The 15,373-nt window shown below is 40.8% G+C and overlaps 1 protein-coding gene across 2 annotated transcripts in view; it reads right to left on the bottom strand.

The window, feature by feature from the left end:
• Nucleotides 1-5,384: 5,384 nt before the first annotated feature.
• The window catches only part of LOC131746043 (protein argonaute-4), a 38,924-nt gene continuing 28,935 nt past the window's right edge, over nt 5,385-15,373 (bottom strand). For both annotated transcript variants that reach the window (XM_059046977.2, XM_059046984.2), the window contains exons 16-18: nt 11,705-11,806; nt 11,251-11,450; nt 5,385-9,163 (exon numbers count right to left, since the gene is read on the bottom strand). In XM_059046977.2, the coding sequence (XP_058902960.1) occupies nt 9,055-9,163; nt 11,251-11,450; nt 11,705-11,806 (411 nt within the window). In that variant the 3' untranslated portion in view covers nt 5,385-9,054. The remainder of the gene's footprint in view (nt 9,164-11,250; nt 11,451-11,704; nt 11,807-15,373) is intronic.

The following is a 15,373-nucleotide window of genomic DNA, read 5'->3' on the forward strand; positions in this document are numbered from 1 at the left end:
GAGTTTATTAATTAATTTATTTATTTTTGCTGTGTTGGGTCTTCATTTCTGGGCTTCGTTGCAAGGGCTTTCTCTAGTTGTGGCAAGGGGGGGGCCACTCTTCATCGCGGTGCCCGGGGCCTCTCACTATCGCGGCCTCTCTTGTTGCGGAGCACAGGTTCCAAACGCGCAGGCTCAGTAGTTGTGGCTCACGGGCCTAGTTGCTCTGAGGCATGTGGGATCCTCCCAGACCAGGGCTCGAACCCGTGTCCCCTGCATTGGCAGGCAGATTCTCAACCACCGCGTCACCAGGGAAGCCCGAATTTCTATCAGCAATGTTTTCTAGTTTTCAATGTACAGATCTTGCACATTTTTTTCAAACTGGTTCCTAAACACTTTTTATTTTTGATGCTATTTAAATGGGATTTAATTTTTTTTCCATTTTATTCTAAATTGCTGTATCAGTAAATTTGGAAAAGTAGACTCTTCCCTTTGTGGAAAACCAAGGTTTTCTTGTGCTTACTATGACTAGGAAGGCAAGCATGTTAAGTAAAGGGGAATGTTACACTCCCATTTGCCCTCACTTCTAAGCAAGTCCTCTTACCTAAGTCTTATCAGCAATAAAACTGACATCTTGCTCTTCATCCAACTATCTGATATCTATGGCTATTTTTCAGTTGGTTCTGAACTGTTGTAGGGAAGGGGGTATGATTTATTAATCCCCTAAAACCTCAACATCTCCTCCATCTGACTGGTGAAGTCTGCTTGCTTCCTGTGTTCATGACAACTTCCTGACATTCCCTCCCATGTGTCCTGGCTTGCACTTCCTGTGATGCATGTGGCAATACTTAGCTGCTCTCCTTTGTTGATATAGCCTTCTCCATCCTCCTCCTCCTCTTCCCTCTAAATATATAAAAGTCTCAAAAGCATGAAGAAAAACCCATACTTATCTTTGTAGCCCCAAGGCTTAACACAATGTTAAGCAGGCAATAGGTATTCAATAAATGCTTGCCTAATGAATTATGACCACAAAATGACATGACTTCAGTCTTGAAAAAGGGTAACTGTTCGTTATGTAATAGTTGATGAAATAACAGAACACAAAATCCTGTACGCATTAAGATTACAACTATATAAAAATGTATGTGCATTGAAAGGTGATATGTAAAATAAATTGTCATTGTGTTTGGTATCTTTTTAACAAGAATTTTCTTAACTTTTCACTATTGCTGATGTCTGAATTGCCTCCCCCGACACACACACATGTGGGTTCGGGGTGGGGGTTAATGTCACATGAGACACCGAGACTTTGAGGACAATCAAGTGAAGGAAGTTAGAGAAAGCAGGATTAAACACGAGAGAAACCAAGTCCAAATGCCAACCAAGTCCAGGGGCCAGGAGCAGGGTCAAGGAAAGAGATCACAGAGACTGGAGTTCAGAATTAGAAGAGACAGGATCACTGGTGAGCAAAGTTTAGGGTGGAGGGGAGCTCAAGCATAACTTCCTTAAATATCTGTGGGAGTCTATGGATTTCATTTGTTTCACTTATGATTTTTTAAATTTTTGCTATTTTAATATTTTCTTTTAATTTAAGTTGTTCCTATTGTTATAGTCTCCTCTTGTTTAATGAATGCAGTATCTTCTTTTATCTTTCCGAGAATATAAAATACAATTTGGGGGACTTCTCGTGGCGCAGTGGTTAAGACTCTGAGATCCCAATGCAGGGGGCCCAGATTCGATGCCTGGCCAGGGAACTAGATCCCACATGCATGCCGCAACTAAGAGTTCACATGCCACAACTAAGGAGCTGGCGAGCCACAACTATCGAGCCCGCGAGCCACAACTAAGACCTGGAGAAACCAAATAAGTAAATAAATAAAATAAATATTAAGGGACTTCCCTGGTGGTGCAGTGGATAAGAATCTGCCTGCCAATGCAGGGGGCATGGATTCGAGCTCTGGTCTGGGAAGATCCCACATGCTGTGGAGCAAATAAGCCCGTTCGCCACAACTACTGACCCTGCGCTCCAGAGTCCATGTGCCACAACTACTGAGCCTGCATGCCGCAACTACTGAAGCCCACGTACCTAGAGCCTGTGCTCCACAACAAGAGAAGCCACCACAAGGAGAAGCCCACACAGCGCAACAAAGAGTAGCCCCCGCTCGCTGGAACTAGAGAAAGCCTGAGCACAGCAACGAAGACCCAATGCAGCCAAATAAATAAATAAATAAAATTTAAAATCTTAAAATAAATAAGTATTTTTTAAAAGACCCAATGCAGCCAAATAAATTTTTAAAATTTAAAAAAAAAACAATTTTGGGGGGAAGTTTTCTTGTGCTCCCTTTGCATGGTCTCTATTTTCTTTGAGTTATGTTTACTGTTTGTTTTGTTCTCTGACTTTTGCATTGGGGAATTTCCTCAAATAATGATATTAGCTAACATTTATTGAGCATCTACTATATGCCAGACACTGCGTGCTGGTTTCACAAAGATGAATAAGACAAAGTTCTAAGCAGGATAAACACAAAGATTCCTAGCCCTATTAAAGTGTTGAAAATCAAAAACAAAGAGAAGATACTAAGAGCAGCCTGTACTGGTACTGGCCAGGGTTCCCCAGAGAAACAGAACGAATAGGATATAGACGTAGCTATAGTTAGATATATAGATATATATACTGATGGCTTCCAAATCCCTTTCTCCAGTCCATATATACCACCCTCAAATCAAATCCATCCAAAATTGAACTCACCACATTCTTACTTCCCACAAATCACAAATCTGCTTCTTCTGTGTTCATTTTCTCAGTGGCACTATTATCTACCCAGCTACCCAAGCCAGAAATCTGAGAGCCCTCCTAATGAGTCTACTTCCTTCCCTGCACTCTCTATATCCACTTTCCCCAAGTTCTGCTTCTTCTAAATTCTGAATATCTCGTGTTCATTCCTTCTCTCCAATTGCACTATCACTGCTCAGGTTCAAGCCTCATCATCTTTAGCTTGAGCTACCACAGTAAAACTCTCAGAACTTCAGCTTCAAACTACCCACAACACTACTGACAGCCTATGTAACACAAATCAGACTGTGCTATTGTACCTGTGGACAAACTCTAAACTCCTTAGAATGCCATGCAAGTCCTGTCCTGTCAGGAACAGGTGCTTGCCTCTGTGGTCCAGTCTAATCACTTCCACTTCCCTTATAATCCAAGAGTACTGAAATTACTTGTAATTCATCCCAACAAGTCATGATCTTTGTTTTCCCCTCCGTGCCTTTGCCCATGAAAAGAATCCTTAGAATGCCTTCTTCCACCTTGTTCATTTATAAAACTCTTATTTATTCTTTATAAGACATCTCAGTCATCATTTCTTCTAAGAAGCCTTCCTTGATCTCCCCAAGCTGGGTTAGCAGCCTCTCTAAAAGTGGTCCCATGGTTATGTGTATATATTTCTCATAATACTTAACCCTTAAAGCTACCTTGTTACATATGTGGCCCCCAAGTTTACAAGTGAACCTTTCAATGACCAGAACTTCTGTCTTTCATCTTTATATTTCTTAGCACATAATAGGAGCTCCAAAAATGTTTGTTAAACTAAAATAATTTCTTTCCTTCTGCCAGTCAATTTGTAATATAGTTGCTAGTTTCCCCATCTGATTTTGTCCCTCTTCTCCTTAAAGATTTGTCAATAGCTTCTGGAGAATAAAGTCAACATAGAGGAAATCAGAGCCAAGAGATAGAGAAAAAGAGACAGAAGAGGAACATGCCTTGTCTGTGACTTGCCTACTTGCTGGCCACTCCCTGACACAGGAGTCATTATGTGACACATCCCCCAGGGACTGATTCAAGGATGGATATGAACAGGACACAAATGGAGGGGGAAGAAGTGGGAGGAAGGCCATTTGAACTCATTTGAAACACACAAAATAATGGGGTTCCCATAAGAAAGAGGGATTCTATCACCCAAAGAAGTAATAAAGGAAAGAATTGGGGTAGATAAAAATTATAGTTAATCTACTGGAAGGGAACAGTGTGTCTAGAATCCCCTTGTTCCCCACTTATCCACCTGGCAAAGTCTGACTCATGCTTCATGATCTATCCCCAAATTCATGACTCTGTAGTCTTTCCTGACTCCCCATGACTAAAGTTGTTGTTTCCTTTTTTAAGTTCCTATAATTTCACGCTCAGTAGCAGGTATAATGAAGTTAGATAGGCCTGGCTTCAATTCTAACTTTGACTCCTCATCTTTAAAACGGGGATACCACCATCAACCTCAAAGGACTGTGGCTGCAATTAAAGATGTCAGTATAAAGTGACTGCATATATTAGGCACTCAGATGTTAATCTTGCTCCCTCCTCCTCTCCACCTTATGCCCTATGAGAATGAATTACTTGGAGAATTAAGTTTTTACTCTTCTGTATTCCCAGCACCTAGGCAGAGCTTGGCATATATTGGGTTCATGATAAATGTTTGACAATAGACAAATATGGAGAGGGGGATACTGTACTGATGGAAAAAACAATTACCTGTAGTAAAGTTGGCTGTATGTAGGACTTGCTCCTGTGGTAAACTATAAATTCCCTGAGTATAAGGGCCACATTGTGCAAATCTCTGCATTATCCTTGCCATGACTTAACAAAAGGGCTTTGCTGGTAAGAATTAAAAGATTTGAGGGCTTCCCTGGTGGCGCAGTGGTTGAGAGTCCGCCTGCCGATGCAGGGGACACGGGTTCATGCCCCGGTCTGGAAGATCCCACATGCCGTGGAGCGGCTAGGCCCGTGGGCCATGGCTGCTGGGCCTGCGCGTCCCGAGCCTGTGCTCCGCAACGGGAGAGGCCACAACAGTGAGAGGCCCGTGTGACGCAAAAAGAAAAAAAAAAAAAAAAAAAAAGACTTGAGATTGTATAGCCCCAGGATGGGTGAATTTGGGCAGCTCTTCCTCTGAAGAAGTCAGTCTTATAAAGTACGTGGCTATATTGCCCTCTGAAGACTACGGATTTTTCTCAGAACATCACTGAAATCGATCTCCCTATTAAGAGCTATACCCAGAACTCTGCTGAAGCTTTAAGTTTTCACATGTGAAATGTTGCAAGAAACTCTTCTAAATTTCCTAAATAACAATTTCTAAAAATAGGGAGACCCAGGAGTTAAAAACATAAAGTTTTCTCATTGTTCTTCTTTCTCAAATTTCTTATACTGAGGAAACTCTTTTTAAAAAGTAAGTATGGGGAATTCCCCGGTGGTCCAGTGGTTAGGACTCTGTGCTTTCACTGCGAAGGTGTGGGTTCAATTCCTGGTTGAGAAACAAAGATCCCACAAGCTGCACAGTGTGGCCAAAAAAAAAAAAAGTAACCATGTGTATTGCTATTACAGTATACGCTATATTTATGAGACAATTGACAAGAAAAACCATGTCTGGCACAAGAATGCCAATTTATTCTTTTATGGACACATGAACACAAAATATCCCTGCAGGCCAAAAAAAATTGCAAAATTTAAACAACCATCATCTTATCTCAACTCCCTTAATAGTTTAGAAAGTACCTCGTATTGCTAGAGACAGTCCAAATTCAATAAAATACATTTTAGAACATTACAGGCCTAACAATATAGAAACAAAAATGACACCATTAGTCAAATGAACAAATGCAAACATTTTTCAGCTACTAGACATAGAAAGAGCATGAATATGTCAATAACAAGGGGTAAGAAAATGTTTAATCGGTAACAAGATATTCCCTTTAATTTTGCAAGGAAAAATCCTTGGAGTTGAAGCAGTATTGATACAATGCCCTCAGCCTCCACTTTCTTAAAATGAAAGCAGAGCTACCACCTTGCTATTGAGCAAGAAAATCTTACAGCACATCCACAAAGGGTTGCTTGGGCGGGTGGAGAGGGTGAGCCTGGTTAAACAGTGGATTACCTTTTCCCACAGGAAGGGTAGGTAGCTGAGCCAGGTAGGTAAGCTCTGATATAGGCTGGGCACCAGATCCTAAAATACAGACCATATAGAATATGTCTGCTTGTAAATCATCACCTTTGGAAGCAGCAAATAGAATTTACAGTAAGAATGAATATGTTCTGCCTGTCCAGACTGCTGGGCAGCTAGTTCTCTCTACAGCTAACAACAACAACAAAACATAATTGGTTCAACATTTGGATCTTCACCACTCTTTTAATGTCCCCGTGCCTTATCCCCAAATTGTTAACTCTTTAGCATTGCTACATTTAAATCTTTCACACCACATGACAGTGCCTGAACAGGCTGCATTAAAAAAAAAACCAAACAGCCTACACCTACTTCTAGAGAATGCACACCTCCCATTGATTGACACATGCATAATGATTCAGTCAGTCCCAAGGGGTTAACGTGTTCAAATTGTCAAGCCAAATTAAAACTATGCATTCAGACCTGCTTGCAATAAGTATTGCTGCAACTCGGATTCTGCAGTAATTACCTCTTACAGATTCACCGCTCAGCAAGTTTTTTCCAACAATCCTAATTCTTCTATATTTCTTTCCTTTTGTCCAAAACGGCAGCATTACACCCTCAAAGGTACTGTTTTCCTATAAAAATAGGCCTCCCGGCTTTTCCTCCACCACTACACTGATTTGCCCCAGTGTACTAGGACTGACTGAGGTCTTACAAACTACAGTTCAAGGTCGAGTGCATAGCCCATCTGCAAGCATGTCAGGGCTTCCTGGCACTCCGCCTTGCTCCCTGCTCCATACATGCCAGGAGATGGTGAGAAGTGACGCTTCTTCTGTGCATTATTAACAAGCAAGTCCGAGGCACTCAAGTGCAGATGGGGTGCCAACTGGCCAGCCAGCCAGCCACCAAGAGTTCTTCACATCCTGGACTCCAGCAAGTCATCCTTTTCCTAGAGAAAACTTCCGTTTTTCCTCCTCTTGCATCCAGGGTGGCCAAGCTGAAGGGTATTTTCTGTGCTCTCCCTGAACAAGTGTGAATAAAAAGCAGCAGCCAGCCCCCTCACCAACGTGTCCTGATTTGTAGTGTCCAAGTGAGGTATTTGCAAAAAAGGAAAATCTTAAGAAATTAACATCTGCCATCTTCACTCCTGCCTATGTTGTGCCTCAATTACAGAGCTTGCTTCATCCCACTCTATGAAGAGAACAAGGACGTCTGCACTTGTATCTTAATGAGCTTTAGGACTCCATATACATTATAAAACTCTCAGAGACCAGTCTCAGCAAACACTGGTGGCGCCGCTGATCAACAGCACATGGAAATGTAAACTTTAATGTATTTACAAGCTTGTTTAAAAGACTGAAGAAAAACAGTGCTTTATATTGCTGGGATTTTGAGAAGGCTAGTTTAAGAGATTTGGACCAGCTAATGAGTTCAAGCAACATCCTTCACCGTTAGATCCAGTGTTTCCCCCACCAGCAGTTTCCAGACAGAGGTGGCAAAACCGTTTTACCACACTGCATCTATTTCTTCCCCCAGCACCTTCCTCAGCCATATGGAGTGGCTCTGGGCCTCTTATCCCTCCTTTCAGCTCTCACTCCTGAGGTTCCAGGACAGAGAATTCTAAGTCAGTAAAATTTGGGCTGGGAAACACTGGCTGGAACTATCAAGACTCTATGTAACTGTTGTCCATTCACAAAGTATTATCTACACTAAATACAAAATACCTTTTCCCCACATTTTAACTGATGCTTGCTTTAGATCAACTCCCTTTGTTTGGAGAAGAAAGGAATCCTGTCTCCCTGTGAACAGAATCCAGAATCTATTAAGAAAAATCAACCTTTTCTATGCAGTTTTAGTTTAATAAAAGGAAGGAAACCCCACCAAGTACTTTTCAGGTTGAAAGAGAAGCAAAAAATTTGCACTACAAGTAATTGTGTGAGTAACCTTGATTCCCAGGGAATAAAGTTTTAAATGCTGGTACATTTTTGCAAGTTGCAGCATCACTCAAGGTACCTTAAGGACTGGCAAAGCCTATTCAACAAGGAAGCATCCTGGTTCTAGCTTATTTTAAAACAAAGTGACAGGACACCAAGTGTGACTATAAAACAGATAAAAAGAATTCTTTAAAAAGGCATGGAAATATATGTCTTTTCTGACCAGTTTCAGAAATTGCCGGATTATGATCTATAAGAAATAGGTGATAAAAATCATACCGAAATCTCATCTAAAAAACTACACTGTCAGGGGGAGGGAGAGGAGGGACTTTAAAAAATGTTTATTGCCAAAGTTAACTTGCTATGAGAAAAGTTTAAAAATCATTCAGATCTAACAAACCACACAGCAGCATAAAATGGGCACTTTTGAAAACTCTGAAAAATACTAAAAGCTAATTTTTTTCAAAGAGGGGGAAACATGAGTACTTTTACCATGGCAGTGTTATCTGTCACCACGACATGCATTACATGTGTTACACATTCACAAAAGTCAACCAAATAAGAGAACTGCCTGTCTGAATCTGCAGCCAAATATAGTGCAATTGCCTGGCAGCCTGTACTTGCACCAGCACAAGTCTGTAAAGATCAATAGATAAAGTAGTAAAACTAATAAAACTCTGTAAAACTTTCAAAAATTAATGCTCATTAAAGGCATTTACAGTGGTGAAGTCAGAAATCTCCATTAAAAAGCCTATGGACCCACACAATTAAATAGTTACACTGAACTGAAGTAGATTGTTTGGTTTTTCTCTCCCATTTATGCATATACCCCACTCGACGAATACAGAAAAAAGGAATAAGCTTCTCTTGTAAGACTAGAGGGGTGAGGTGAACATCACAGCTAGCAAAATAGTCCATAGAAACCTTTCTCATAAAGTCCTTTAGAAAGTTCAGGCTGATTAGCCTTTGCATGATGAGGTAAAAATTCAGTCCAGTGCATCAGAAAAGATAATCAATGAGAATCTATTACTTTAAAAAAATGGCTCAATTTTGTTGATTCATCAGACAGTGCTGCGAAGTATAGATTCAGTGCAACTATTCTGAGTTGCTGGTAGAAGACCACCTGAAGTCAACTTGGCTCTCTCGAGAGGCAGTAGGCGTTTGAAACATTTTGAGCCTGCATGGGGTGCCAAACTGGTTGTGTTCTTTTTCTGAGACTAGGCAAAATACATCGTGTGCTGGGTATCATGGTGGATCTGCACAGCTTTAGCCAAGGCCTGAGGATCTCGGCCGTTGCTCTGTCCTGACACATGACTGCCTTCCGCACTGTAAAGAAAAGAAAGCAAAAAAACCAAGAGTAACAAAAGACCACTTCAAACTCCACATGTTTCAAATAGCATGAATAGTACTAGATTCAAGATCTTGGGCTCAAGGTGTGGCTCCTTAAATAATTTGTAACGTCTCTCTAAACATCAGTTTGCTCAACTGAAAATGCAATACAACTTATTTAATGGGCTGTTGCAATTAATTAGAATAATGTCTGCAAAGACACAAATCTTCAACAGTGCCTACACAAGGACTTCCATTGTCTGTTATGTCTGGTTGATGCCTACTTTTCCTTTAGGCTTCAGTCAAATGTCATTTCCCCCAAAGAAATCTTCCCTGATTCTGAAGTTCAGGTCAGAGCCACCTGGAATATACTTTCACAGAATCCTCTACTTCTATTTTATTTGAAAGATTATTATTTGGATAATTATTTATTTTCCTACTGGGATGTAAGCTCCAAGAAAGCAGCAACTTTGTCTGTCTTACTCACCACTAAGTCCCTAGTGCCTGCCACATAGCATTGCCTCAATAACCATTTGTTGAATGGATGAATGAATGAATGAATGAATGTGCTTAGCACAGTGCTGGAACATAATAGATACTCAGCAAATGTTACTATGCCACCAGCCTTTCTTATTTCCCCTCACTAGCTATAGGACCCTGGACAAGTAACAACTCCTCTGAACTTGATCTTTTAGGATAACAGTAACAACTTCTGAACATACCTTTTAAGGGCACCATGTGATAAAGGGCTTAGTAAATGGGAAATCACCATCCCTCTTCTGACTTCTCTACTTAAATTATTATTACCCTTATCATCTAGGCTCAAAATCTTAGTCAGTTTTTACTTCATCCTCTTCTCTGTCACTCACATCCAATTAACTGTTGAGTAATATTTATTTTATCCCAGGATTAGCCTTTTATGTTAAACAAAGGTAATCTTGCTCTAACATATTCTTCCAGCTTCATGCCTGCTATTCCCCTTTCAAATGCTCCAACCAAAGAAAACTTGCTATTGTTCCAACATGTCACTTGTCTTCTCATCTTTGTGTCCATTATTCCCTCTGCCTGGAAAATTCTTTCCTCTTCTTTGTAGAGCCAAATCCTACCCTTCCAGCTATGAAATCTCTAACAGACTTTCCTCTGATGTCCAATTGCACTTTCATCTATACTGCTATGGGCTAATTGTCAGTTTTATGTTTGCCTGTATTGTATCCCATACTGAAGCATAAAATCCCAGGAAACATGTCTTCCTCAACTTACAGTTTTTAGTACCTAGTACAGTGTTGGGCACACAGGCAATACCTAGTAAATGTGTTGAATGAATATGTATATTACAGAACGGAAGGTACAAAGCCACAGCTGGGCATTTTCCATAATAGCGTACTTTCAACCCGTACAGAAATAGACTTGCAGTGGAATGTCTACTATTTAGCAGCTGAATTCGGACTTGGGGAAGAGCCCAGAAACTGCTACACTTCACAGATGGTCATTTGGAAAAAAAAAAATTTAACGCAGAGAGCTTGTTTAGTTATTTAATGGTAGCTCAATAACAGGTCAATATGTCTGATTCTCCTGAGATCCTTATTTGGGGGTGAGAATGGTCTGGTACTCCACCTGTTCCCAAAACAAACCCAGGTTCCCTCTGATACATTCTCCAAGACTGTACTGAAAGTAAAGTGAACTGGTCAGGACTTCCCCCTTGCATGAAGTGGAATCCACAAGCCTGTGACTGCTCTGACTGGAGCCAGGGCACTGGGCTGGATACCTTTTGAGGCTGCTTAGGACCTGAGCAGAACTGAAATGCATTTGGCTCTATGGGAAATCCACAGGCAGTTTCAAATGAGACTGCTTTTTGGGGCAGACTTTAGACACATCATACAAGTATGAACAAGCCTGGGCAATTTTTGGACCAAAAGTCACATTATCAGCTCTTAAAGGCACATGCAATTTTATTTGCTCCTTGAAATGTAAACCCTGAAAGGAAGTTTAACTCTTCCTAAAAGTTTTCTATAGTAGCTCATTTTTTTTTTTTTTAATATGCTGCTAACACAGACAGAAAGATTTTATTTGCCTGAGAAACTTGCCTGTCATGATCTTTATCCACCAGATGATACCTTGCCCTGAATGCTACAAGGCGGGCATAATAGGCAGGGGCTGGAATAGAGACTGAGCGTGTGCACCGCACATAGGTATGACATAGCTGGTAAGTTAGTAACTGGAGCTCATCTGCGGTGAAGCAGTTGTCATCCCACAAGACCTGGTAATGTGAAGGACGGCTGGTTCCCTGGAGAAAGAGATTTATGATTAATGTCTCTGACATGGGTTGACTACCTGAGAGAATTGAAACCTACTTAAATTCAGAAATATTCCTGCCTAGCACACCTACAAGCAGACACCTATACCAAAAGATAACAGTTCTAGGATACAAGCCTTAATAAAGTTATGTACAGTGTTTAATAACAAGGCTACTCAAGCTAGTTGCTGAATTTGCAAACACCTCCCTATCAAATCAAAGACCTGGACTAGCTTCCAAATTACCTGAATTCCTGCATGACTACAGAGGTAAAAGTCAAACTCAGATGGATGTGTGATGGTGCTATCCACGGTAGTGCCTGCTGGTACATTGCCACTTTTCCCCACCTTAAAAAAAAAAAAAAAAGTATAATTAGTCATCAAAGTGCTAAATTGAGCTCAAGCCATTAGTAACAAGTTAGTATACTGCTCTTAAGTGAACTCTTGAAAATCATTAATTCAAGATGTTGAATTTTCTGTATCTTTCCGTTAGCCTAACTATTTCAACCTTAGATATTTTCTCAAATATACTCCACGGTTTCTCTAAGGAAATCCAGACAAAGAATTATTTTACCTGTGGCTTTGGGCTACATTATTGTCATCTATTTTACAGATGACACTTTGGTGTGTTCACAGAGGGGGAAAAAAGACATTTAAGATGGATAAGCTTCCTGAGGGGAAAAATAAATCAGTTTTATTCCTTATTTGGAGTAAAAGAAAAAACAACCTACAACTTTCAGTAAAAGTTAAGATGAAGGAATCTGTGAACTGGTTCACCAGGTTCAACAAAATTAATACTTTTACAGGATCAATAAAAGAATTCACTGGCACATGCATTATCAGGAAGAGTGCATTGAAATGAGAATTAGGAAAACCATAGTCTCAGTTCTAAGCCCAGCCCTGCAACTACATACCTTGAACAAAGCATAATATCTTTGGGCCTCAATCTAATCATCCATAAAATTAGGTGATGATCTCTGATACTTTTAAAATTCTAAAGTTCTTCTATAGCCAAATTCTAAAATCAAACTTCTAGAAAAGCAGAGAGGAGAACTTCAAGGAAAGGAATTAAATCTTGCTATTTGGTCAGTTTTCATCCACTTTTACTGTACACATGAGTTCTACACGAGGTAGTACATTTAGCATATTGGCACAAATTTCATGGAATTTATTTGGCTCCATTCTAACTATTGTTAACTTCAGCTGAAGGTCATGCACCAATGCATATAATGATAACATACATGAGTATAGAAAAGTCTCATTCCATGAAATTCATATGTGACCTTGGGTACCTAGCTGGACAAGAGGAAATGTAACTGAGCTACAATCATTCTAGTATTGTTTCCCAAAGTGTATGCTTTAGAAATATTAGTTCTGCAGGATGTGTTTAGGTGTTTTGTGGTCAAATAAATTTGAGTGATACAGGGTTAAACCACAGTTGAAAGGCTTTTCTATTGTATGACTTCTCAGAACCTTTATCTAGTAATGTATAATCTTTAAGAGGGAGATGGAGTATACAGCATTTCCCAAACTTATTTGACCATAGAATCCCTTTTTAAAAACCTCTTGGGGCTTCCCTGGTGGCGCAAGTGGTTGAGAGTCCGCCTGCCGATGCAGGGGACGCGGGTTCGTGCCCCGGTCCGGGAGGATCCCACGTGCCGCGGAGCGGCTGGGCCCGTGAGCCGTGGCCGCTGCGCCTGCGCGTCCGGAGCCTGTGCTCCGCAACGGGAGAGGCCACAACGGTGAGAGGCCCGCGTACAGCCAAACCCCCCACCCCCCCCCAAAAAAAAAAAACAACAACAATAAAAATCTCTTGGAATCTACAGATGAGAACCTAAAGAGGTGCTGCCCTGGGGAAAAGGGGTTCCAGGCATGTTCGTTTCAATAATTATTGCTTGAGCACCACGTGCAAGGCTCTGCAACAGATGTTGGGGATGAGAGACAGAGTCACAGAGAGAACTAAAGAACCTGCCCTCCTGCTCTTCATGAAAGTCACAGGCAATGAACTGCAGTGCAATGTAATAAGGGCCTTATGGAAGGCACTGGGAAAAGCTGGTGGGAGGAAATGGTCGAGCCACGCCTTATAGGATAAGTACAGGTTGGATGGAGGGGATAGAATGAAAATGGAAACATTCCAATACCCCTTACAGTCAGGAATGGAAAAACAAACTGTGGTTCATCTATATCACAAAATACTACTCAGCAATAAAAAAGGAACAAACTACTGATACACACAATAACGTGGACGAATCTCAAATGTATTATGCTAAGTAAAAGAAGCCAGACCAAAGGCTGTGACTTCTTTTCCTATGACGTACTGGGAAAAACAAAACTATAGGGACGGAATGTACATCGGTGGTTGTCAGGGGCTGTAGGTAAGGGAAAGGGTTGACTACAAAAGGGCATAAGAGAGTTTTTGTGTGTGACAGAATCATTCTATATATTAAGGTGGTAGTTTTACACAACTGTATGCATTTGTCAAAACATGCAGAACAGTATGCTAAAAATAGTGAATTTTACTGTGTCTATAAGTTATTATTAAAATAATGGGGAAAAAAGGTGGGATGGATGTGGTCATTCCAGGGATAAAAATACACAATGTATATGGGAAATGGAAATAGTCATATTGCTAATGGAAGTTGTATGGGGGCATGGCGAAAGATCAAACTAAATGTGTTTTGGCTACCGTGGGAAAACACTGAGCCCCATAAGAAAGTATCTGGTAGGCAATAGGGGTAATATGAAGATTTCTGAGCAGTGGAGTGGCAGGATAAGATCTGTATTTTAAAAACCTAGCCCTGACAGTAGGTGGAGGATGCATTTGTGAAGGAGGAATGGAGACAGGGAGACTGCTGGGAGTCTCCTGCAATACTAAAGAGTTCTGCCTAGGGCAGATGGAACACACAAGAGGAAGAGTTGAGCCAAAAGATTTCAGGGCAGAACATAGAGAACTGTTTGACCCACTGAACATGGGAAGTGGGAACAGGAATAGAGGAGAAGATTTCTGAAGTTTCTCACTTGGCTGACTAATATATAGTGATGCCAAGCAATAGAAGAATAGGAAAATTGGGGGAGGAATAGCTTTTAGATGCGGATAAAACAATAAGGAGAAGGTTTAGATGTGCTTTGCTTGAAATGCCTGTGGTAGATTGTATCACTGGTGCCAAATATTCCCATGCCCCTCCCTGGGGGAGGATTATACATCCCTACCCAATTAACTCAGAAGTGGCCATGTAACTTTCTCTGGCTAATAAAATGTGACATGAAATGTGCTACTTCTGGGCAGAAGCTTTAACAGCCAGCATATGGCTTGTCATGTATCTTTTTTTCCCTCTACTACAATGACTGGTGAAGTTCCAGACAGATGCTTCTCTGTCAGCCTAGGTTCCAAAGGGAGGACAGCAAGGTCCCAGCTGTAGCAGTACCACAATGAATGCGTAATGTGAACAAGAAATAAATCTTAGTAAGCCACTAAGACTTTGGAGTCTTTTGTTACCACAGCACAACCTAGTCTATCTTGACTGATACAATGCCTACAGAGCATCTAAGTAAACTGGTAGACAGTTAGAAGTGCAGATCAGGAGCTGCATAGAAAATCTGGGGCTGGAAATACAGATTTAGGAATCTATAAGCAAATAAGTGAATCTGGAAAAGTAGGTGAGACTAAGGGAGTTGAAATTGAGAAGAGAAGAGAGAAATATGAAATGCCAGGAAGCATCAATGTTTAATGGACAGAGGAAGAAGAGGAGTCAAAGAAAGCCTAATTACAGAGGTGGGTAGTGAGCCTGGAAAATGATATTGCTAAGGCCAAAGAAGGCAAACATCCATAAGTGCTTCAAAGAGGTCAGTGTGGGAATTTGACAAGATATCGCTGGATTCAAAATGAGCAAGTCATTGAGAGAACGACCTCAGCGG

The sequence above is a fragment of the Kogia breviceps genome, chromosome 1 (assembly GCF_026419965.1).
Source record: "Kogia breviceps isolate mKogBre1 chromosome 1, mKogBre1 haplotype 1, whole genome shotgun sequence".
Taxonomy (NCBI): Eukaryota; Metazoa; Chordata; class Mammalia; order Artiodactyla; family Physeteridae; genus Kogia; species Kogia breviceps.